The sequence below is a fragment of the Scomber japonicus genome, chromosome 11, assembly GCF_027409825.1.
Source record: "Scomber japonicus isolate fScoJap1 chromosome 11, fScoJap1.pri, whole genome shotgun sequence".
NCBI lineage: Eukaryota > Metazoa > Chordata > Actinopteri > Scombriformes > Scombridae > Scomber > Scomber japonicus.
In genome coordinates, this window is record NC_070588.1 from 839776 (window position 1) to 863840 (window position 24065).

The 24065-nt window shown below is 38.8% G+C and overlaps 2 protein-coding genes across 2 annotated transcripts in view; both read right to left on the minus strand.

Annotated features, from left to right (window-relative positions):
* Window positions 1-1567, minus strand: part of LOC128367625 (interferon-induced protein 44-like) — a 90316-nt gene extending 88749 nt beyond the window's left edge. The window contains exon 1 of the mRNA XM_053328241.1: window positions 1400-1567. Coding sequence (XP_053184216.1) covers window positions 1400-1528 — 129 coding nt within the window. The 5' untranslated portion in view covers window positions 1529-1567. The remainder of the gene's footprint in view (window positions 1-1399) is intronic.
* LOC128367622 (interferon-induced protein 44-like) overlaps window positions 1-21428 on the minus strand; it is a 216038-nt gene extending 194610 nt beyond the window's left edge. Inside the window, exon 1 of the mRNA XM_053328238.1 lies at window positions 21425-21428. Coding sequence (XP_053184213.1) covers window positions 21425-21427 — 3 coding nt within the window. The 5' untranslated portion in view covers window position 21428. The remainder of the gene's footprint in view (window positions 1-21424) is intronic.
* Window positions 21429-24065: the final 2637 nt, after the last annotated feature.

Genomic DNA, 24065 nt, shown 5'->3' on the forward strand with positions numbered 1-24065 from the left:
GAAGTTTTACATACTATATTTCATTTATTCACCTTATTTTTGTGTGGTGAAGGATTTGTGCAATTTACATTGGTGTTAACATACTACATGTCATGTATTTATCTTCATTTCTTTCTCTACTCGTTAACTTTTGTATTTATTAACATATGTTATTAAATACATATGTAATTGGGGTCGGGGATGAGATGTTGCCCCAAGTGGAGGAGTTCAAGTACCTCGGGGTCTTGTTCACAGTGAGGGAAGGATGGAGCGTGAGATCGACAGGCGGATCGGTGCGGCGTCTGCAGTAATGCGGACTCTGCACAGATCCGTCGTGGTGAAGAGAGAGCTGAGCCGAAAGGCAAAGCTCTGGATTTACCAGTCCATCTTGGTTCCTACCTTCATACTAGCCCGCCATTAGATGGCGGGCTAGTATGAAGATAGAATCATACCATAAAGACAAAGAGCAGAACACTATGACTTGCATTTGTGTAACTGTAATTCACAACTTGTGAAAGCACATCTTAGAGTTTTTCAATTGTAACTTCTGATCTGCAAAACTGCCAAAAAACGAATTGCAAGTGTAATTTCATACTTGCAAAACTGCACTAAAGGATTTCAGGTCCTTCAGCCTTATCACATGAATTATGGCACGATTCTATCAGACGGAGTGTGCCAAAAATGAAACAAACACTACTCACAATTTGCATTCAAGAAACTGTAAGGAGCATCTGTTCTACCACATGCATCCAGTAGGTGGCAGTGTGTCCACCCAGTTTAGATTAAACCACTCCCACTTCTGCATTATTGCATATTATGCATATTCTTACTGTTAAATGTTTGTTGTAATGTAAAACACATTGAGTTGCACCTTGGTATGAAATGCACTATATAAATAAAGCTGTCTTGACTTGCATGACACAACGAATTGTTTCAAAATGCATTGGGTCTGTTCAGACTGCGCTGCAGCAGAGATCAGAGTGGAGACACACCAAAACAGTCACAATTTACTGTTAATAACTGTTAATAAGTCACGTTATTAAGATTATGTAGATTCTAATTATGTGGTCAGTTTATCAAAATTGTAGCGGCTAAGCCTAAAACTTAAAGCCACTGAAGGGCTGCATAGAACTAAAACTAATCGACGCGCTGGCTACTGCACGACTATAATTTGTGTCTAGTGAAACAAACAGCTTCCACATTTGCTTCTTCATTTGATGCGTTATTTATTTCTCACCCTTTCAATTATCTTCAATAACAGCGAGGCAGCGAAGCACTTTGCCACTTTAACTGTGAAAAGTTGATAATGTGTGGAGGGTAACATCAGTAACAGTAATATCAGCTAGAGATGGAGACAAAAATCTATCCTGAAAGTATTAGTAGAGGGACAAGAAGAGTTGCTTTGGGACAGTTTACGTACCTTTGTGGTGAAACTAGCATCACTGGTGATTGCACTGGCTGTAGCTGGAATGGCCATCCTGCCTCTTATAATGCTGCTGACAGAACTGATGAAGCTGGACTTTCCAGCACCGACTGATCCGTAGACCATGATCCTGAGATGTTTGACTTCAGGGTTTCCAGGTTGATAATTCTTCACATACTCCAGGTCTTTCTCTCTCTCATTTCTAGATTGTAATGAATGTTATGACTGACAGCTGTTGGGTCACAGTAATGATCATATGAATAAAATACTGATCATACTTCCCGCATTAATTGCATTAACAAAACTCGAACAAACGCTACAATTACTACTCCAAGAGCCAACTCACAACAGATCATGAACTGCAGATCAACCTGTTTGACTGTGAAACCAGTTCTCCTCTCGTCACCCAGCAGCAGACTTCAGCCAAGGTGTAGCCGCTGTTAGCTAATCTAACATCGCTTTGCACACTGTTACATGCACTTGCACATTACGAACACCGGGTTGCACATTAGTACATCTAATAATGTTTATGTCAGATTGTAATTATTAATCAATCTGTATTGTTGTTCTCTGTTGTTGCACCACACATACACACACACATACATATTCAAACCTGAATAATCAAAATTAGTGTCCTCACCCGACACACTGAAGTGTTTGCTGCTACATCTAGAGATTTTTCACATTCATGTTTAATGTCAGTGACTGTTAGTTTGTTAGTATGGTAGCATTAGCTCATTAGTAGTAGTTAGCATGGTAGCATTAGCTCATTAGCAGTAGTTAGCATGGTAGCATTAGCTCATTAGTAGTAAACACAGCTGAGGGTGATGGGAATGTCTTTAGTCTCATTTAGACACAAACCAACACAACATTTGGCCTGACAGACAAACTGTCACAGGAAATGATCTCAGAGAGGTCGATGTTGAGAAGCAGAGACACAAATAAAAGCTGCTGTCACATTTATATTTACTCACCCCCAAGATATGTTTCTCCACGGCTCATCGAAAACTGACAAGAGAACAGCATTAAAAGACATTCAACAGTAAATATAATCAGAATCATGTGTGAGATGTTCTCAAATGAATTTCATAACTTACTGGGAGAAGGTGGTGTTGGTGGTGGTGGTGGTGGTGCTGGAAAGTAAAGCAGACACAATACTGTAAGTAATGGAGGACAGCTCAAATGCATAAAAGAGTGACACAGTTAAGGTAAAACTGCAGATACATTAAGGGCCTCATTTTAACGATCTATAGCGCATGGCGTGAATCGGGTGGTGCAAGTGCCTTTGGGGCGGATACCAAATCCACTTAAGTCCCCTCATTAATCATAGGCGTGTTTCCAATCAGAGTGTCATCCCCCATTCCCTTTTAATATGCAGGAGCACTGTCACTTTGGCGGATTGTTATTATAACAGCACATCTATAATACTATTGGGCCCAGTCTCCTGTTTTTTATTAACTCCTGCCTTAGATTAGGAACTGTCCCAGCTGCCTTTAAACATGCTGTGGTCAGGCCCCTTCTTAAAAAGCCTAATCTTGACCCCTCAGTGTTATCACATTTTTTACCTGTTTCCAATCTGCCCTTTCTTTCTAAGGTTTTAGAAAAAGTTGTTTTATACAATTACAGTCCTTTCTTGAGGATAATTCTGTTCTTGAGAAGTTCCAATCTGGGTTTAGGTCTCGTCACAGCACCGAGTCTACACTGTTAAAGGTGCACAACCATATTGCTCTGTCTGTGGATGCCAAGTGCCCTGTTGTCTTAGTGCTGCTTGATCTCACAGCAGCCTTCGACACGGTGGACCATGAAGTCCTCCTGTCATGTCTCAGTAATTATGTTGGCATTCACAGCACTGCATTGAAGTGGTTTGCGTCTTACTTGCCCAATAGAACCTTCTCCGTTATGATTGGTGACCTAGTCCTCTTCCAGTGCTCCTCTCTCTCCTCCAGTGCTCCTCTCTCTCCTCTCTATTCTTGGCCCTATCCTCTTCTCATTGTACATGCTACCACTTGGGTCAATTATAGCCAGGCACAACCTTTCTTTCCACTGTTATGCAGACGATTTACATATCTATCTGCCAGTGAAGCCAAATAGTAACAGTGCACAATGTTCTTTGCTTGACTGTATTGCTGATATTAAGCAGTGGTTGGCCCAAAATATTCTTCACTTAAATGAGGATAAAACTGAATGCATTATGTTTGGGGATACTGTGACGGCTGGCTTTGGCACCTTGTCTTCAAAGTTCAGTCCAACTGTCAGAAATCTGGGAGTGACCTTGGACAGTCATCTGAGGTTGACAAACAAATTAACAATGTTGTCAGGACTAGTTTTTTCCAGTTGCGTCTCCTGGCCAAAGTTAAAATGTTTTTAAGCCATCATGACGTTGAGAAAGCCATCCATGCCCTAATAAGTTCAAGGTTAGACTACTGCAATGCACTTTATGTCGGCGTCTCCCAGTCTTCCCTCAGTCGCCTCCAACTTGTGCAAAATGCTGCTGCCCGTCTTTTAACTAACACTAACAGACGTGTGCACATCACTCCTGTTCTTAACTCCCTCCACTGGCTTCCTGTCCTTTATAGAATTGATTTTAAACGTTTAATGTTTGTTTTTAAAGCTCTTAACGGCCTCGCCCCCCCCACCGTATTTATCTGAGCTTTCAACTGTTCGTAATCCTGGTAGAGCTCTGAGGTCAAAGGTCAAGCATTGGGGTGACCGAGCCTTTTCTGTTGCTGCCCCCAGACTCTGGAATAAGCTCCCCGCTGAGATGACCTGGGCCTCTTCAAGTCCAGGCTAAAAACCTACTTTTTTAGGATGGCTTTTAACACCCAGTAGTATGACACTTTTATCTTATTCGATTTTGTTGTATTTTATTGCTTTCACTGTTATTTTATTGTTTTTAATTGTTTTTACTTATTCCTCTTTATTTATTACCTGCTGTAAAGCACTTTGGTACATCGAAAGGACTGTTGTAAAGGGCTGTATGAATAAAGTACATTTACATTTACAAAGTACACATCTACCCAACAATGCATTTCAATAATATAACATGAGTTACTTTTGCTGAAAGGAAAGTTGGCTGATGAGCTGCTAACCTCACATTTAATTCTTATAAAGGAAGAATATGGACATATGACCAACCAGTCTGATGAGTGTAGAGGTGTGTGTGGTTATACTGCAGCAGCCTGGTGTCATCAGCTGATTTAATAAACAATGAGTGGCTGTGCGTAATGGCACTGCGCTCTGTGCAGCATCTCAGAGGCTTTCAAAGGTTGTTAGGACTGTCCGCAGCGGCTCTCTCCATTTTACAATTAAAGACAACGTGGGCACAGGGTGAGAAAATGACAACTGTGCCCGGGGGAACTAACAAAGACGCGTTAGCCACGCTGCCATCCGCTGTGTGACCGTAAGATAGGACCCTGTCTGTGTATACTCCTCTCACTGCGGCGTCATATCATATGAATAAGGTTTGAACTTTGTTCTGCAGGTAGGTTCATTACTTACCTGTGCGTGGAGGTGAAGGTGAAGATGAAGTTTCTTGTCCCATGGCTGGAAAGTGAGAATTAAATGGAACACATTAATTATAAATATAATTATATTATAAATTACATAAACAGTGAAAATCACAAGTAAAACAGTCTCACTCTATACATTGCATAGTAAATATATTGAGCCTTTATATACATGCATATAACTTTCTTATTGTATTTTGTATTGTGCATTTACTAAAATGAATATTAATTCAGCTAAAAGTATAAACAGATTAAATAGTTAAATAACAAAGGTATAACCAGTGGTGATAGCTGACTAAAAGTCATGTATTAACAGTCATAATTCATTAAAACGGATAAACGGTAATGGGTAAAGATAAATAGATAAAAGGTTGAAAGGTGTTACTCCATGTGGTTGTTTTGTCTTATTAGTAATATTAAATAACATCCAGTTTATAATCCATTCATAACAAGTTGTTTTGGCGGAAAGATGGGAAAGTAATAAAAGTAGTAAATACTTAACTGATCTTAATCTGCTCAGATGTGCTGAGAACACAAAGTGACTAGCAGGAGAGAAACAAACACTTTACTTTAAAACAAAACCAACAAAAACCCGAAATGATTAGTTGATCAAAATAAAGCCTGTTAGTAAATCTGCTGTCATGTTTTCAGACATGTGAAAAGTCAGTCGGTCATCTCAGCTGTTCGCCTCTGATCTGACTCTGAGATGATGAACCGATATCTGAGGGAGAAAATCCCATTAATTGATCTGTGCAGCTCTTTGGTGATTTACTGCTAGCTCTAATGTGAAGTATTTAAATATTATTCCCTTTAATCTCACAGATGAAATCTAACTGTTGTAGCTGGCGCGTTAGTCTGAATGTAAAGTCAAACTTGATGTTTTTACAGAAGAACAGCTGCTCAGACTATCACCAGCCTTATAACTAAACTCAATGTATTATTTTATTAAGCGTCCTCCCGCTAAATATAAAATAATCACCACATTTCAATAAATATGAATTTAGCTTATTAACAAGATCACCCTGTAGAAACAATTTATTTAACAAAAAACAGCATAAACTCCCAAACTCAGTTATTGTGGAGCTGTTAATGTGTTCAGAGAGTTGGTGTTAACTGTGATAATGTTCGGTACTCTCTCAGCTTGAATGATTTATTTTTATTTTTATTAATGTATTTGTCAGGGACAGTGCATATTAATAACATATCTGTAGATTGCAGGTGAGTCACAGTAACAATCTCAGGTAAAGCCTCTGATAGAACAACGTCTGGCCGGCTGTCTGTGTGAAGTCTGAGTTTTGACTGGTTCAGTATTGAATGTGTTCAGTGATCAGTGACATGCTGTCAGCTCTGAACATGTTAAACACACTCAGTCATATCAGTGTATAATATGATACCATAAACCCAGGCTCTCTTTAACTCAGGAGTAAGAGTTACATGTATTGTGTTAACTTCAGCCTGTGTAGTTCTACACATTTGACCAAGCGGCAAATCACCAACGTGCTGCACAGTTCAATTAATCGGATTTTCTCTTCAGATGATCGGTTCATCATCAGCTTTTCACACGTCCGAAAACATCACAGCAGATTTACAAACAGGTGAAGAAGAAGTCAATAACTTCCAGGCCATGGAAATTGGAAAAATTAAATATCAAAAACAAATTCTGCCCTGAAGCGTTTTGTTAATTTTCAAAAAATCTGAAGTCTTAAAAACAAAGCCTAATTTGCTTTTTTGTATAACATTCATGAACAAATCATGTAATTAGACAGTTTTTAATTTTTTAATTTCTGATTCTCATATGAAGGAATGATATACCTGATATTTTGATTGTTTTTATTACACTATACACATAAAGTATTATTTTACATTCAATCACTAAAATAACCTGCTAATAATAAACGTAGTAGAACTTTACCTTTATTGTTGAGACGCTGCAGCAGAGACAAACACCAACTGATGGTGCAGAGAGAGACAAACACCAACTGATGGTGCAGAGAGACAAACACCAACTGATGGAGCAGAGAGACAAACACCAACTGGTGCAGAGAGACAAACACCAACTGATGGAGCAGAGAGACAAACACCAACTGATGGTGCAGAGAGAGACAAACACCAACTGATGGTGCAGAGAGACAAACACCAACTGATGGTGCAGAGAGACAAACACCAACTGATGGTGCAGAGAGAGAGACAAACACCAACTGATGGTGCAGAGAGAGAGACAAAGATCTTTTATAGAGAAACCTCCCACTTTGTTTTATCTTTACTTTCACTTTCATTAACCACATGTTTTTAATAATTCCCAAAACATTAAAATATCAAAGTACATAAGTCTTAATAACACCTCAGTGAATCCAGATCTCTTTTCCTGAGGTTCACTGATTGTGAGTCCTCAGAATAATCATCTGTGTCTATTTCATATTCCTCAATAGGAAATGTTAATCTGCTTGGTAACAGCATTAGTGATGATGATGATGGTTCTCAGTGAAGGTTTGATGCAACAACACACTGAAGACACAAATATTGTGACTGCTAATAAAACAGATCTCTGATGTCCAAATATAAACTGATCCCATACATATTTGTCACTTCCAACATAATATCTGTTATAATACTATGTGACTGTATGTGTGATATATAACACACACACACACACACACACACACACACACACACACACACACACACACAAACACACACACACAGAGTGAAAGGTGGATTTCTTGTAAGTCACATGGTTTGATGATGATAATAGAGGGAGGAACCTTTATAAAATGACTCACTCAACTTTGCAGCAGCAGCAGAAGAAGAAGACCAGCAGAGAGACTGAAAGCTGCAGGTAAAGATTTCTCTCCTCAGTTGATTTATTTCATGTGCTGTATGATGTTAGCATGTTAGCATGTTAGCTCTCCATGCTCTCTGTGAGCTGTGCTTAATGAAGCTTTTATGTTAATGAGGTCACATGAGCAGCAGTTTTACAGCTTCTTTAACTTTTAGGACTTTAGTTTGGAGATGGAAACTAAAGCTTGTTCTAATCTGCTCTGCTCTTTATAAACCGACGTGTCTCAGTCTGTTATTGATTGGTAATAACTTGTGTATCTTTTGAATGTCATCTGCACATGGTTTGGTAGCAGAAACAATCAATCTGTGACAGTTTGGAGCTAAAGCTTGTTGTGTGAAACACTGGCTCACAGTGACTGAGTGATAAAGTTAACCTGATTCCAAACTGGATCAAACTTTAACCCAGTGATGTTCAGTGTGTATAAATCTGTACACAGGAGACAAAGTGTGTGTCACATATCATCTGATTCATTTATCACATATTTCACTCAAAACTTTCATAAATATGAACTGGAAGTGGAATTCATGCACATATGAAGTGTCACCAGCAGGTGGTGCTGCAGCACTGAGATAAATACCTCAGTGCATTTGAGTCTGACTGTGAGCTATTTTACATTCGATTTATTTTATTTTACTTTAAGGTCTTACCTTCTCCTATGACATGCTGGAGCAAAGAGAGTTAAAGGTCATAAAAATGAGGTGCTGTAAAGAATAATAAGCATCTCCAACCCGTTGTGCTGAGTCACTAGTTTTAACCCAATGTTAGATCAAACTCAGCCAAACTACAACTCAGCAACCTGAACCCATCAGTTGGTTTATAAGAATAACCCAGCAGTTTAACACTGTAATGTTTGTTTAAATGTCTTCTTCTGTTAATACTGAGTGTCTCAGCCAATCAGAGCGCAGCCTCTTTGACTCATAATATTTAGTGATGCATATAATGTGATCAGTACAGGATGTGTGATAGAAGGTGGCAGATATCACTTCAGGCTGTCGGGTCAGCACACTGTTTAAATATTCAGCTGAGAGTGGAAACAGATCTAGAGTGGGACTGTTTCTCTATGTGTGTGGTTCTCTGACAATAAAACACAACGATATCTAACATGGACATCAAGACAAACCTAAGCTAGACATAACTTCACACATCTAACATCTAACATACAGAGCTGAAAGTTAGTAATAATGCTGTAAAAGATAGTGATCAGTAAACACTGAATAAACTCTCAAAGTACAAAGCATATGAATTACTGTCTCTGTAAGTCATTCATTCAAAATAGTAATTAAACGTATAAAAGACCTATCTAGTTGGTGGTGATGAGGCTACCGTCCTCACTGCAGGCGACCCCGGTTCGAATCCTGCACCGAGCAGTCCTATCCTGCGTGTCATTGCCCCCTCTCTGCCTCCCATTTCCTGTCTCTCTCTCTACTAACCTGTAAAATAAAGGCCCCAAAAATATACTTAAAAAAAAGACCTATCTAGCATGATATACCATAACACAATGGATTATTACAGACTATCCCAATTTGGCAAATTTAACATTTAGATTTACATCTAAAGCTGCAGACTGGAACTATTTTTGTGTTACTTGCTAAAATCGTCATCATGTCCTGACAGTAGAATAAGATCAGTCTGCTTTGCTTTCACTCCATCTAACAGGCTTCCTCTCTTATTGTGGTGACAAGCCTTCACATGCAGCGTGCACGGCAGTTGTACTCATTCAAATCTACGTTTTTCTCGTAACTACATACTGCAGCTTTAACATTTAGATGTATAGTTAATATTTAGATTTAACATTTAACTTTTAAATGTAACTTTTAGATTTAGATTTCATTTTTAGATTTGGACTTGAGGTGGGCGTTGTCACAATTAGATTGAATATTTAGATTTAACATTTAGGTTAAGATTTATTTTTAACTTATACACATTTTTAACAATTATATAGTTTTACAATTGTTGCCCTAATGAGTTGTTACATGTTTACATTTTAATTTGAAGAGATTGAGCCGAGTCGAGCTAGAACTGAGGCATGAAGCCCAAAAATAAATCCAAAAAAAAAAGTGATTGACACACAAACTGTTTATTTTGTAGCTGCTGAAAGTTTTATTGACTGCATCAACAACAACCCGACCGACCTCCGGCTGACTTGAAGGAACAACTCGAATCTGACAAAGGTAATTGTGTTTTTAAAAACTTCTTTATATCTCAACACTGAAGAAACAGTCACATGACTCTTCTGAATATAATGTTATATACACACTGAGTTCATGAATATCTGAATGTTACGACAGAAAGAACAATAAACTGGATCCATATAACACCACTATATGTATTTATTGTTTAGGAGCAGATGCAGTTTCAGATGAACAAACAAATGTATTAATGTATAAATATTAAAATAGTTAATCTTGGAGCACCTTGGTTTATATTTGACAACTTTTGTCGTCATTTCCATGTGAGGCTGAAAATTCCTGAGTGTCAGGTTTGATATGAGTCACATGATTTCTGTTTTACTGAAACAATCAGCCCAATAAACAACTTCAGTGTTTAAAGACACTTTGATCATATTCTGGATTATTAAATAATCAGAATATCAATAAATAAATAATATAAAAGCATTCTGCCAGGAGGAATGGTTCATGTGTCTCTGAGCAGTAATATAATATGTGATATAACAGGAAGTGAAGAGAAAACACTGCTGATCTGTCACTAATAACTTTACACCTTCACTACAACACAGAGCACATGAGTGAAACACAAACAGCTGATTTACAGCTGATCAGCTGAAAGACATCGCTTCATGTGACTCTTCAGACCAAACTACATCTCATGTCTCTAACAACATGTTTCCTTATTTTCTCTGTTCCAGTGAAAATGGTGAAAATCATGGGACAAGGTATGTACTCTAAGTTTCCAGGTTAAATGTACTCAGTGGTTACTGCAGACTTTGCTTCTACTTTGTTTCTATTCAGGAAGCTCTCCTGTCTGAGACGTGAGTGTTTTACTGGGCTTATTCATTTTATAAATGTCTACACCAGTGGTTCGCAACCTGTTTTCAGTGATGTACCTCCTAACCAGCACAAAGCATTTTTGATTGAAAAAAAGACGTAAAACACTTTGTCATCAGCCTGATTTATTCGACTTTGTAACCGTACATTGCATTCTCTTGAACTATTTGGAAATATATAAAAATAACTAAAGACTTAATACTTAACTTATAAATAAAGATGTGTGTACATAAAAATAATTATCAACTTAAAGTGCCGTCTTTTAGGGATATAATAAAGATCTGTTTTTAGACTGAATTCATGAACTCTATTGTTGATAAATAAACATTTCTTCACAAAAAATCATTAATATAATTATGCACAGAAAATGTTCACAAAGAAGAAATCTTAACTTAATTTTAAATAAAAGATTTGCTAATATAAATGTATGTGTATATATATATATATGTATATATACATACATACATGAGACTGGCATCTCAAAGTTACAAACCGTCATCACTGAAGATTGCATTGTTGCATTGAACTGAGCGCTTTTGCACTAAAACTTCAGTGAGAAACTTGGGCTCGTGCTTCACTGAGGATCTTGGTCAGTCTTGGTTGCAGGGAGGCAACTGATCAAGCTCTTCTCCAGACTGTTTCTTTGCTTTGTTTTGATCACAGTCATTACAGAGAAGGAGGCCTCACATAAATATGTGGAGGCTCCAAAGCTTTCTACAGGTTTAAAATGCTGGTGTCCTTTCCCTGTAGAGACAAATTCAGTTCGTTCAGTTTGCTGAATATATCTGCCAGATAGCACAGCTTTGCCAGCCAGTCTGTGTCCTGGAACAAGGTGGCATAGGGGGATTTGTGCTCAATCAGAAAGGTGTGAACTTCCGATCGTAATTCCAACAGCCGGTTGAGTATTGTCCCTCGAGAGAGCCAGCACACTTCTGTGTGCAGCAGCAGTTGTGAGTTCAGCTCCCATATTTTCGCAGAGGCGGTGAAACAGGCCTGCATTACGTGGCCTTGACTTTATGAAGTTGACCACTTTGATGCTGCCGTTCAAAACGTCAAGTAACACAGGGCTGCCAATGCCTCCCTGTGTATCACACAGTGAGTCCACTTCACGTCAGGGTTTTCCTTTTTAATGTGCGCTATGAGTCATTGATGCTGCTGCAGGATTTCCAGCTGAGTCCATTTTCACAGAAGAATGTGTTGACAACATTTTGCAAAATAGTCTGTGCTCGTAAATGTCTTCAGTATTGACGTATCTCACAAAAGCAACAAGTTGTACATTTCCACATCTGTGGACTCATCCAGCTGGAGGGAAAAGGAGTCACTAAGTTTTCCCACAACTGGCTTGACAACGTGTGTTCTCATTTGATCTACTCTGCGTCATTTGACAAAGGCACAGTCTTTAATTTCTCTGCTGTGTTTTTGTCCAGCATGGTCTCAGCCAGCACAACAGCAGCTGGAAGGAGCAGGTCTTCACCTAGAGTGAATAGTTTCTTGGCTATAGCTATGAGCAAAACACCACATAAGAGACCTTCAGGGCTTTGGCTGATGTCCTGGAGGCTTTCTGCATCATGTCTTGAGATTACATGAATTCAGAAAGTTTCCTTTTAAAAACTCAGATGGCTTAGCAACAAGACATGCATGTTTTGTCTTGAGATGGTGCTGAAGATGTGCTGGCTTCATGCCACTGTTGGCTAATTTCTCCCCACAGAAAAAAACACAATGTCATGAGTGGGTTGCAGCATATTCTTCCTAATACTGTAGGTGATTTTGCCGGCTGTGATTTCGCCTTCTTTGGCACTTTTCCCTCAGTGTTTTCAGCAGCATTGCAGCTATAAAAATAAATTGAATAGGGGCTTCCGGTGGAGCCAGACGACAAGATGGCTGCATGGTCTTGAGCTCCCAATACCAATTTAGAATTAGCCGCCATAAATTCACTAATTGGCAATTCATAGTCATTTTACTTTGGAATGAGTAGGGGAGTAACAACTAGAAGTCAAACGAAACGTGACACACAAGAAGGGGAGAATACACTGGTGATGGACGATGCTCAGCGCTCTAACGACAACTCTACTGATACTTTGAAGCACTGAGCACGTTTTCTGTAAAGAAATACGCGACTTCAGGGCTGAGCATAAAGTGGACCTACACAGTCTCAAAGAAGAACTCAAGGAAGACATGAAAAATGAACTCAAAGATCTGGAGGGACGGTCAAGGCGAAACAACATTTGCATTTATGGCGTACCTGAAGGGAAAGAAGGCAACTCCGTGTCTGAGCAATTTCTGAAAAGTGAACTTGCACTGACAGCGGACAGTAGCATGACCACAGAGCTCTAGCTCGCAAACCAGAGTGTAACGGGCCACCCAGGTCCATAGTGGTACATTTTCTGGAGTTTAATACCAAAGAAGCAGTACTGAAAAAAGCCTGGGGGCCCTTACTGTATGGAGGCTAAATGTGACTATCTTGAACAATGAGGCAAATGTGAAACAGATAAGAGAAGAAATAAAAAGGTATAAAGAAGAGAATGATAATGGGGAGGTAAACCCTGCAATACTGTGGAACGGTATGAAGGCAGTCATTCGTGGGAAACTAATCGCTTTGACAGCATCACAAAAAAGGCTCGACTAGCAACGGATAAACACAAAGTAGAAAAACTTCAAGAACTGGAGAAGAAACATAAAAATACAGAAAATCAGTCTGTATTACAACAAATAAAAAAGACAAGGGAAGGCAAGATTTGTAAAGCAGACCTACTATGAATCTGGCCCAAAAGCAACAAGACTTTTAGCTAGACGCCTGCGGAAACAGCAGGCCATTAACACAATTCATAAAATATGAAACCCTCAAACCAACCAATTATCACATGAACCAGATGAAATAGAAAGAACATTTCAAGAATATTACAAGAAACTCTATTCTAAACCATTATCTCTATTGGTGAGATACAGACTGACACTATTATGTCACAATTTACAGTTAAGGAGCTGGAAGCTGCAATTATTAGGTTAAAGGCTAGTAAATCACCAGGTAGCGATGGGTTTCCCTCGGAATGGTATAAAGCCTTTCAGAAGGAGCTAACACCTTTGCTTTTGTCCTGTTTTAACTGGACTCTTAACAAGGGCGGAAGGAAGCAATTGATACTATTTTACCTAAAGAAGGCAAAGACAAAGAAGAAAAACTATGAGCTGATTTTATTTTTAAGCGTAGGCTACAAACTATTTACATCAATTATTTGCAAAAGATTAGAGGCCCTCATACCGGATTTGATTGATGAAGATCAAACTGGGTTTATTAAAGGACGCCAAACACACAATAATATTGGAAGAACCCTCCATATTTTAGACAACGCTCAAGTACAAGTACAATTCTGTTTAGTTTGGATGCCGAAAAGGCATTTGACAGTATTAGTGTTTTTTTCTTGCATGAGATATTAAAGAGATTTGGCTTCAATGAAAATGTAATCCGATGTATTAAAACTATTTATCAAGAGCCCACAGCTAAGATCAAAGTAAACGGAAGCCTGTCCAATACAATTCAGTTGGAGAGGGGGACAAGACAAGGTTGTTGTCTGTCTCCTACTCTTTTCGCTTTATATGTCGAGCCTTTAGCACAGGCAATAAGGCAGAGTGAGGAACTGCAGGGTGTCAATGTAGTGGGGACAGAACATATAATTGCCTCTACTGGAAACATATGAATACTATTCAGGGTATAAACTGAATATATCAAAAACATAAATTATCTTGTTAAATTATTCTCCATCCAGACACATAAGAGTACAAGTATATTGGTGTAACTCTGACTAAAACACTTACGACATGTTTTAATTTGTACCTTATTTGCTGTATAATTTAAGCTAAATAAATTGAAAAGCCTACTCAATATAAAATTCAGTTATGAACTTACATTTATATTTTACTGAAATATTTATAAAATATTTTTTAAAGGGTTTTTGAATTGATGCTATTTTTAAAATATACACATTTAAAAATCTCAAGTACCCCCGTTTGAGAACCACTAGTTTAAATGTTAACAGTGTGTTCATCTTTCAGCAAAGGTGAAGGTCTACTGGAAGGCTACCGGTAAAACCTTTGGAGCCGATCGAGACCTACTGGAGAGCGTGAAGAATATGAGTCAGTCAGTTACCGTGGAAACCACCAGAGACCTGCAGGAAAGCCACGTTGTTATCGTCTTCTGTCCAGTCACTTCTCGTGTTGGATCCGATGTGGAGGCAGCCATGACAGACATTACAGGTGAAGGAAAGACTTGCTGTTTGTAACTTGTTTCTGCTCAGGCTTGCAACCCCGCACTCATCATTGCCTTTTCCATATTTCTCGTTAGACAACATGCACCATCTCCTTCTTAATATTCCACCGCTGTAGCATAGCTTCAAAAGTCTGGTGAATCATTGTACCTGTGTGTGAGCCGGGCAGCTCCTGGGACTGCAAAACCGCGCGGTCAGACTCATCATACTTACAGGGCTGACATCACAAGTCCATATATCCATGGTGAAGCTTATGTCTTTCACATTGTCAATACATTTGGCGATCGCATCATACTTAGCTGGAAGGCACAAATCAGAAAAGTAGCAGCGGCTCAGCAATGTAAACCGTGGCTCCAAGTGATTAATCAGGCGAGAAAAGCTTCTCAGGTCTCTCAGGTCTCTCAGGTCTCATAGTAGGAGCGGGGCACTGCCGTGCTGACAAAATTATATGTTATGGGGACTATTCGTCATGATATTGGACTTATCGGAATGACGTAATAATTTCCTGTTATCGAGCCAATAATTATCATGCACCCCTAATGTAAAATAATAAACTGATGAGTCAGAATCACTAACATACAGTCATGTCCTGGTTTTATTTGAACGTTCTCCTGCTGGTGTAGCAGCTGTAAGATGGTTGCTCCACACCAATCACACCAGGAATCAGGATCAGGGTGTTTATTCTATAGGAGCAGCACAGGGCACGGTCAGCATACACACACTGCAGCAGGGTCTGTCTCTGTCTCCTGCAGCCAGTCACACAAAATGCAATGAGAAGGACCGTTGTTAAATTTAAATAGTTACAGCCGTTTTTGGCGAGAGAATACAAAGGTAAAACATATCAAAATGTTAATAAAGGTCTACTGTTATGTTACATACAGTTTCGGCCAGAATAACTGACTCTTAAAGTGAAATCTTAAATCTTAACAGAGAGCATCACAATAGCTGTAGTGGTTTTGCCGGGATTTTGGACTGATGTCACTCATGGATTCTTTGTGTGTTTCATTAATTAAACCCCCCCATGCTATGACAAGTGAACCGGAACTTTGAATTGTTGTGCATTGTTTTATATTAGTTGCGAATTGTTGAGAGTTTTTAAACTCTACAATAATGGAACACCAAACTCAGGTTTTGACGAAGTTCACAAATTAAAAATAAACAAAATAATATAATACATATTGACTCAGCTACACAGGTTCCTCTGTACAGGAAGTTTCATGTTCTTCTCTGGTGTTTCAGCCTCCTGTGGTCAGAAACCTGTGATCCTGGTGCTGATGCATCACACATTTGATGTTGAATATTCAACTGAAGGAACAAGATGGTCTGACGAGTATGACAACGTTGTGTTGGACGTTCACGTCCTTTTCCATGAGACGAAGAACGGATTACTGGTGTGTCAAAAGAATGATCAGGCAGCTGATCAAATACTGGAAGAGTTGCAGAAACACAAGGCCATTGCCTGGTGGCCTTATTCAAGGTAAACAAACCTCAAAAACCTCTTCCACCTTGGTCCAAGTGTTATTTAATGAAGTTGCTAATCTTTATCTATCTGCAGTATAAAGTTCATGGAGACTTCCTGTTAGCATTGTGTGTAAATAGCTGAAGTCTGGTTTGATCATTTCATAAAAATGCTTCTAATTAAAGTTATAAATCAGCTGCATGTGAAAATGAAACAGCAACATTAACAAGAAACACAGATATAACCAATAACCACTGATCAATCATTTAGTCTATAAAATGTTTCTCAGTAATTTGACAGAAAACAGAAAAAAGATTGTTTTTTTTGTTGTGAGTAAAATGTATTATTGTAATTGATTCATTTTCTTTTCTGTCTTTCTTTGAAGCATGAAGAACTAACAAGAAAATATTTAGTTCATTTTAGGGCTGTCACTCCATTAAAATATTTAATTTTGATTAAACAAAGTAAAGATGCAGTTAGTTAGTTTATGTGTTGGTGATGGACAGCAGCTGGTCAGTGTAGCAGCAGAGTTAATGAGGTCACCTGAGAGCAGCTGGTTAATCAGCTCTCATTAACAGCAGTGTTAGGTAGTCGTTAGTCCTCTCAGGACACACAGCTCATTACACACAACATGGACGGCATTACATCATCCACAGTTTATCAAACTCTCTGTGACCTCTGACCCTCAACATCACTCTCACTTCACCCATAATTCATCTGATCTGATCTAGATCTGTGGCTTACAGGTTTATTCACCCGTACTGTTCTGCAGACCTTCTGTGGTTCAAAGAACTCTCACTCTGTCACCTTCTTTAAAAGAGTCCATGTCCTTTGCTATGTGGTTGTATGTTTCCTGTCTCTGATGGTGTGCATTAATCCTTGTGTATTGTTTGTTTCCTCTGGCCCCAACAGCAGGTCTCTGGTGGTAGGAGGGGTCCTTGTCCTCTTAATCATCAGTGTCGGTGCTGGCCTTGTGTTAGCACATGGGCTCGGTGCGTTGTGATGATCCAGTATAGACAAGTATGGATCTTGTCCTGCAGCCTGGTACTTTCATCATGAGACGTTTGGTGATTTCCTGACTTACTGCTGATTCCGCTTTCCCATTGCTCTGACTGTATCCAGGTGAGGATGTTCTGTGTTCAAATTCCCACCTTTGGCTGTTTTTTTTTCCTGAGAGGTATACTGTGGTCCCTTATCAGTTTACCTGAGGAACTTTAAATCATATCTCAAAACTTACTTCTACCATTTGGCTTTTGCTTAATTATTCTACCTGTTACTAAGTTTATGTTAATTTTATGTTTATTATTTTGTCTTTAACTGTTACGTGTTATTTTATTAGCTGTATCAGATCATTTTCTCATTAAACTCAAAGCATCATTGGTCTGTCTTGTTAATGCATTTGGTCTGCAGTTGCCTGAAGTCTTGGCTCTGATGTCTTTGGTTCAGTTAATAGACAACTGAAGAGGTCTACACCAGGTCTACATGGTCTAATGAAGAGACAAGTGCTCTAAAGCGGGCCTGCAGTGAAAGCATCATATTTATCTCACTTAATCAATATTAATAAACATAATCTCTTCAATACTGTAACTAAACTTACTAAAAAGCAGCCATCTATTATCTGCTCATATGCCACGGCTCATCACTTCTTCTGCAATAAGGTTGATGAGATTAGAAACAAAACTAGTTCTTTAACTTCAGCTACTCCTACAGATCCAAATTCACATTTATACAAAGAGTCTCAGACGATCCCTGTTCTTACAGATTTCTCTTGAAGCTTTCACTAATTTTGTGTCAGCCTCTAAACTAGCTACTGGTCTACTTGACTCTTTACCAGCTGAACTTATTATACCTCTGTCCTTGTGGATGCCAGACATTGTAAATTTATCACTTAATATTGGCACTGTCCCCATACGCTTTAAAATGGCTCAATCCAGGGTCTCTTAATAACTACAGACCAGTCTAGAGAGATCAACAACTTGATATATGAAAATGATCTGTATGAACTGTTTCCTGTAACTGGATCTAAGTGCAGCCTTTGACACCATTGATCACTGTTTAGTGTTGGCCCAAATAAGTTGTAATTTTGGTGTCTCTGGCTTGGCTCCCCTTTTGGCTTCAGTCATACTTACCTGAAAGAATGCAGTTTTTCAGCAATAATAATATTAAATTCTATTAAATTTTATGTGTGTAGCACCAAATCATAACAAAACTTTATCTCTAGGCAGGACATGGAGGAGAGAGGAGCTCAGCGCATCATCTCTGACAGTCTAAGCCTATAGCAGCATAAACTAGGAGCTGGAGCCCTAACCATAAGCTTTATCAAAAAGGAAAGTTTGAAGCCTACTCTTAAACGTAGAGAGGGTGTCTGCTCCCCGGACCCAATCTGGGAGATAAAATGGAGTAATATGATCTCACTTTCTAGTTTTTGTCAGAACGCATGCAGCTGCATTCTTTAGAGACTTGTTAGGGCAGCCTGATGTGGACGAGTTTTTCTGCATCATTGTGAGAGAGATGAGAAAAAGATAGTCCTTGAAATGTGTATATGTGGGAGTTAAAGGAGAAATCCTGATAAAAATGTAACTCCTAGGTTCCTTACAGTGGTGCTGGAGGCCAGAGCAGTTCTATCATTAGGTAATGTGTTTCTAAGGTGTTTGGGGCCAGGCACAATAACATCAGTATGTGACCCAAATGTTGTATTTACTGTATAATGACACAAACTGTGTGGATTATTGTTCCAATAACAGACAACTAGACAGTGATGATGATAACTGGAAATGAAAACTAAACTTTTTATTTCCAGTTATCCTCATGTTACTCTGATCATAGAAATTGTCATCAGTCTCTTTGGAAAAATAAAGAAACCTTTATATAATTAAAATGTAGCTTCACTCATCATTGTTTAGTGTCATTAATTATCCCTTCAGTTGTTAGAAGCTCTGGTTTAAACTCAAAGTTAACATGGAAAGCCTGGGACAGTAAAATATAGTAAGATACAGACACTTTCTTACTTGTGTGTACGCCTGGTATTACTCTGAACACTGAATGGACTCTTGTTACTTTTAATTAATCTAACAGACACATTCATTTGTATGTTTGATGATGAGATGATGTCACTGGAAATGTCAACCTTAAAGGCCTCTAAGTCAGTTAAGGTGCAAATTTAAGGAGGTTACTTCCAATTTAGTTAATGAATATGTTATTTTATCTAATAACCTAAATGTTTTCAAGTTTTTTCTGCCATTTTTAAACAATGAAAAACTAATGGCCTTTTAGTTTATAAAGCTATGTATTATTGATTTTGGTCCGTTAAGTAGAAGTCTTTTAAATACTTTCATTTGAACCAACTATTAATACCTCTAAATGTATTTCTGTTGGTTCATTGACCTGCAGCCTAAACATCTTTACATTTCTTTAGTCTGCAACTGAAATCCTACTAATGTAAAATCTCTTCATGGATTTGTCAAATATTTGAGGTGTTTTTCACATTGTTTGGTGACATTTGAAAATAAACCTGAAACCAGAAAAATATTCATGTTTTTGGAATTTCAAAGCTGGACTGCAGGTGTGTCCTGATGCTGTTTAATGAGCTCCACAGAGGATGAAGCAACTCTGATAAAAGCAGCAGACATGTTTCATGTTGAAGGATGACGGAGCTGCTGTGTCACCTGACGGCTGCTCACCTGTTCACTCTCATGATGAGCTGAGTGTGATGTTTGTGGTGTTTGATATTTATGATGTTTATTATCTTTATGATCTTTATGATGTTTGATGTTTGATGTTTATGATGTTTATGATATTGTGTGAGTCTATGAAGAGTTGAACTATAACCATGGTTACATTGAAAGCTCCTGTATGATGTGTTAGACCTCAGCAGGTGTTTTCTGTCGTCATGACGTCAGCAGGGTTGAACGTGACCTCTGTGATTCTGGCTGGTTTCCTGCAGCTGTCTGATCACAGGTTTTTCTTCTTCTTCATGTGTCTGGTGGCCTTTGTGTTCGTGTTATTCAGTGACTCTCTGGTTGTGTACCTGGTGGTGTCTCGGCAGAGCCTCCATAGGCCCATGTATGTGTTTGTGGCGGCGGTGCTGCTGAACTCTGTCACTGGGAGTGTGACTGTTTATCCCAAACTGTTGAGTGACCTGAGTGACGGTGGTGCTGTGCAGATTTCGCGCACCGCGTGTCTGTGTCAGGCCTTTGTGGTGTATTCTCTGGGCAGCTCCAGCTTCATGCTGCTGGCCGCTATGGCCTTCGACCGCTACGTGTCCATCTGCCACCCGCTGCGCTACGCTGTGCTGGTGTCTCCGTCTGTGGTGGTTGCACTGCTGCTGCTCTGCTGGCTGCTTCCCGCCTGTCTGGTAGGCGGTGCAGCGCTGCTAGCCAGCCGCCTGCCGCTCTGCCGCTCACGGCTCAGCAGGTTATACTGCGACATCTACAGCTTCGTCAAGCTGAGCTGCGGCGGCGCGGCGCTGCTGAGTGAAGTGTACGGACTGCTGTGCTCCGTGGTCACTGTCTTCTTACCAGCTGCCTTCGTGCTCTTCTCGTACGGCAGGATCCTCACCATCTGTCTGCACCGCTCGCGATCATTCAGCAGCAAAGCGCTGCGCACCTGTCTGCCTCACCTGCTCGTTTTCCTCAACTACTCTCTGAGTGTCGCGTATGAGCTGCTGCAGCGCCGCTTCCACACCGCAAGCAACGCCGATGCATCCGTCCTCACCTTTGTGCTGGTGAACGTGGTCCCGACCGTGTTGAATCCGGTAGTTTATGGACTGAAAGTGAAGGAGATCTTCATACAGGTGAAGAAGCTGCTGCGCTGTCAGACACGCAGTTAACCTTCGATCCGTTTCATCAGTTTTCTTCCTTCAGTTTGAGATGATACAGAAAGTTTCACAGTGAGACTTTAAAATGATTCATTATATTTTCATGAATGAAGTTTTTCTGTTTCTGTTCTACACTCACATCCAGTCGACAAGTGAAATATATTTATATGTTCATTGTTATTACTGTTATCATTATTATAATTATTGTTATTAGGTACAGGTACATTTGTGGTGTTGAAACATTTTGCAGATGCTTCCCCACAAGGTTCTTTAGTGTTGCACTGATTGTTTGTGTTTTATCTGTCTGCCCACAACACCCACAAAAAGTTTGATCCGATCGCCGAATTAAGACATTACAACTGATCTTACGAATTACATAAAATGCTATCATCCTGATCACCTTGTTTTTAATGCATAGTATTAATATACTAATAATAAAACAAATGGAAAATACATAAAGGCCCATTAATCTCCAGCAGGTTTAAGTGCACAAACACATGAGAAAATTTAGGATTTTTAAAATGTGTATAAAAGAAAAAGTTAAAAATTCTTTGCAGCAGTTCGAAATGAAAGAAAAAGTGAACAAAGAAAGGTAGACAAAATGACAAAAATTGAAAAATAAACATTTTTAGTTTTCAAGAGGAGTGAAGACAAAATTAAACTCGGCTGTAGTGCAACGTGTAGGACTAATTAACTCCAGCAGATGGCAGTGGTGCAACATGTAGGAGTAATTTATCTCCAGTAGATGGCAGTAGTGCAACATGTAGGAGTAATTATCTCCAGTAGATGGCAGTAGTGTAACATGTAGGACTAATTAACTCCAGTAGATGGCAGTAGTGCAACATGTAGGAGTAATTTATCTCCAGTAGATGGCAGTAGTGTAACATGTAGGAGTAATTTAATTCCAGTAGATGGCAGTAGTGCAGTATGTAGTAGTCATTTATCTCCAGTAGATGGCAGTAGTGTAACATGTATGAGTAATTTAACTTCAGTACATGGTTAGTTACCAAAACAGTGGAATAAAATAAATTGGATAACTTATAAAATTGATTAGAAAAAAGTGAATTTATGTGGGTATGATTTTAACAATAAAATTAATTAATTTTAAAATTAATAATAATACATTTTTATGTATTTAAGCTGGGCAAGGCAAGGCAGTTTTATTTATATAGCACATTTCATACACAATGGCAACTCAATATGCTTTACATAAAACATTTAGATAAAGAACCGTTGCACGGACTAGATCCAGATGCACAGATAAATAGAGCAGCACACAGAGAGATAAAACAAGAGCTAAACCTGGAGCAGCCACACTACTGCTGCTCTCTTTGCTGTAGTATAATCCCGGTGAGTTGTGGTTGAAACCAGTTTGTTGTAATTATTGTTGCATTATTCACTGACAAAATAGTTTAGTTTAGGAAAACGAAGAAAAAGAAAAACGGTAGCGCCAGCCGCGCTAGCGTTAGCAACAGTTAGCAGCAGCTAACCACTGCTAATGTTGACAACCATTGGTGGCTGTTAATAGCCATTGGTGCTAACGGTACTAGCGTTAGCGGCCATAAGCAACCGCTAGCATTGGTAGCCGTTGGTGTTAGCGTTAGCGGCCATAAGAAACCACTAGCATTGGGAGCCGTTTATAGCCGTTAGTGCTAACGGTACTAGCGTTAGCGGCCATAAGAAACCACTAGCATTGGTAGCCGTTTATAGCCGTTAGTGCTAACGGTACTAGCGTTAGCGGCCTTAAGCAACCGCTAGCATTGGTAGCCGTTAGTGCCAACGGTGCTAGCGTTAGCGGTCATAAGCAACCACTAGCATTGGTAGCCATTTATAGCCGTTGGGGTTAACAACGCTAACGTTAGCAATATTGTTACCTGATTAGTGGCTATTTTGAGTTGTGTGTGTGTGTGTGTGTGTGTGTGTGTGTTTATAGAAATCAATTTATACATAAGTCAGTAAGTTGTATTAGTTGTACTATTATTATCATAGTGTGTATAGCTCAAGCTCAATTCATATAACCTGTTTGTAATTGTGTTCTTTATTTTTAATGTCTTAATGATTGAAAAGGGAAGAAAAAAGAGAGAAGAGAAAACATAAGGAACAATTATAATATATTATAATATATAAAATAAATAATATATATATATATATATATATATATATATATATATATATAAATACATAATTTAATTTTGTTTAGTTTATTAAAATTTCAATCTAATGATAACTTGTAAATATAGAACAAGAGTGATTTTTAAATAAAAAAATATTTGTAGTGTCTGTGTAGTGATTATTATTATTTTCATGATATATGAAGTCAAAATTAAACTTGGCAGTAGTGCAACATGTAGGAGTAATTTATCTCCAGTAGATGGCAGTAGTGCAGTATGTAGTAGTCATTTATCTCCAGTAGGTGGCAGTAGTGTAACATGCAGGAGTAATTATCTCCAGCAGGTGGCAGTAGTGTAACATGCAGGAGTAATTATATCCAGCAGGTGGCAGTAGTGTAACATGTAGGAGTAATTATCTCCAGTAGGTGGCAGTAGTGCAACATGTAGTAGTCATTTATCTCCAGTAGGTGGCAGTAGTGCAACATGTAGGAGTAATTATCTCCAGTAGATGGCAGTAGTGCAACATGTAGGAGTAATTTAATTCCAGTAGATGGCAGTAGTGCAACATGTAGGAGTAATTTAATTCCAGTAGATGGCAGTAGTGCAACATGTAGGAGTAATTTATCTCCAGCAGGTGGCAGTAGTGCAACATGTAGTAGTAATTTAAT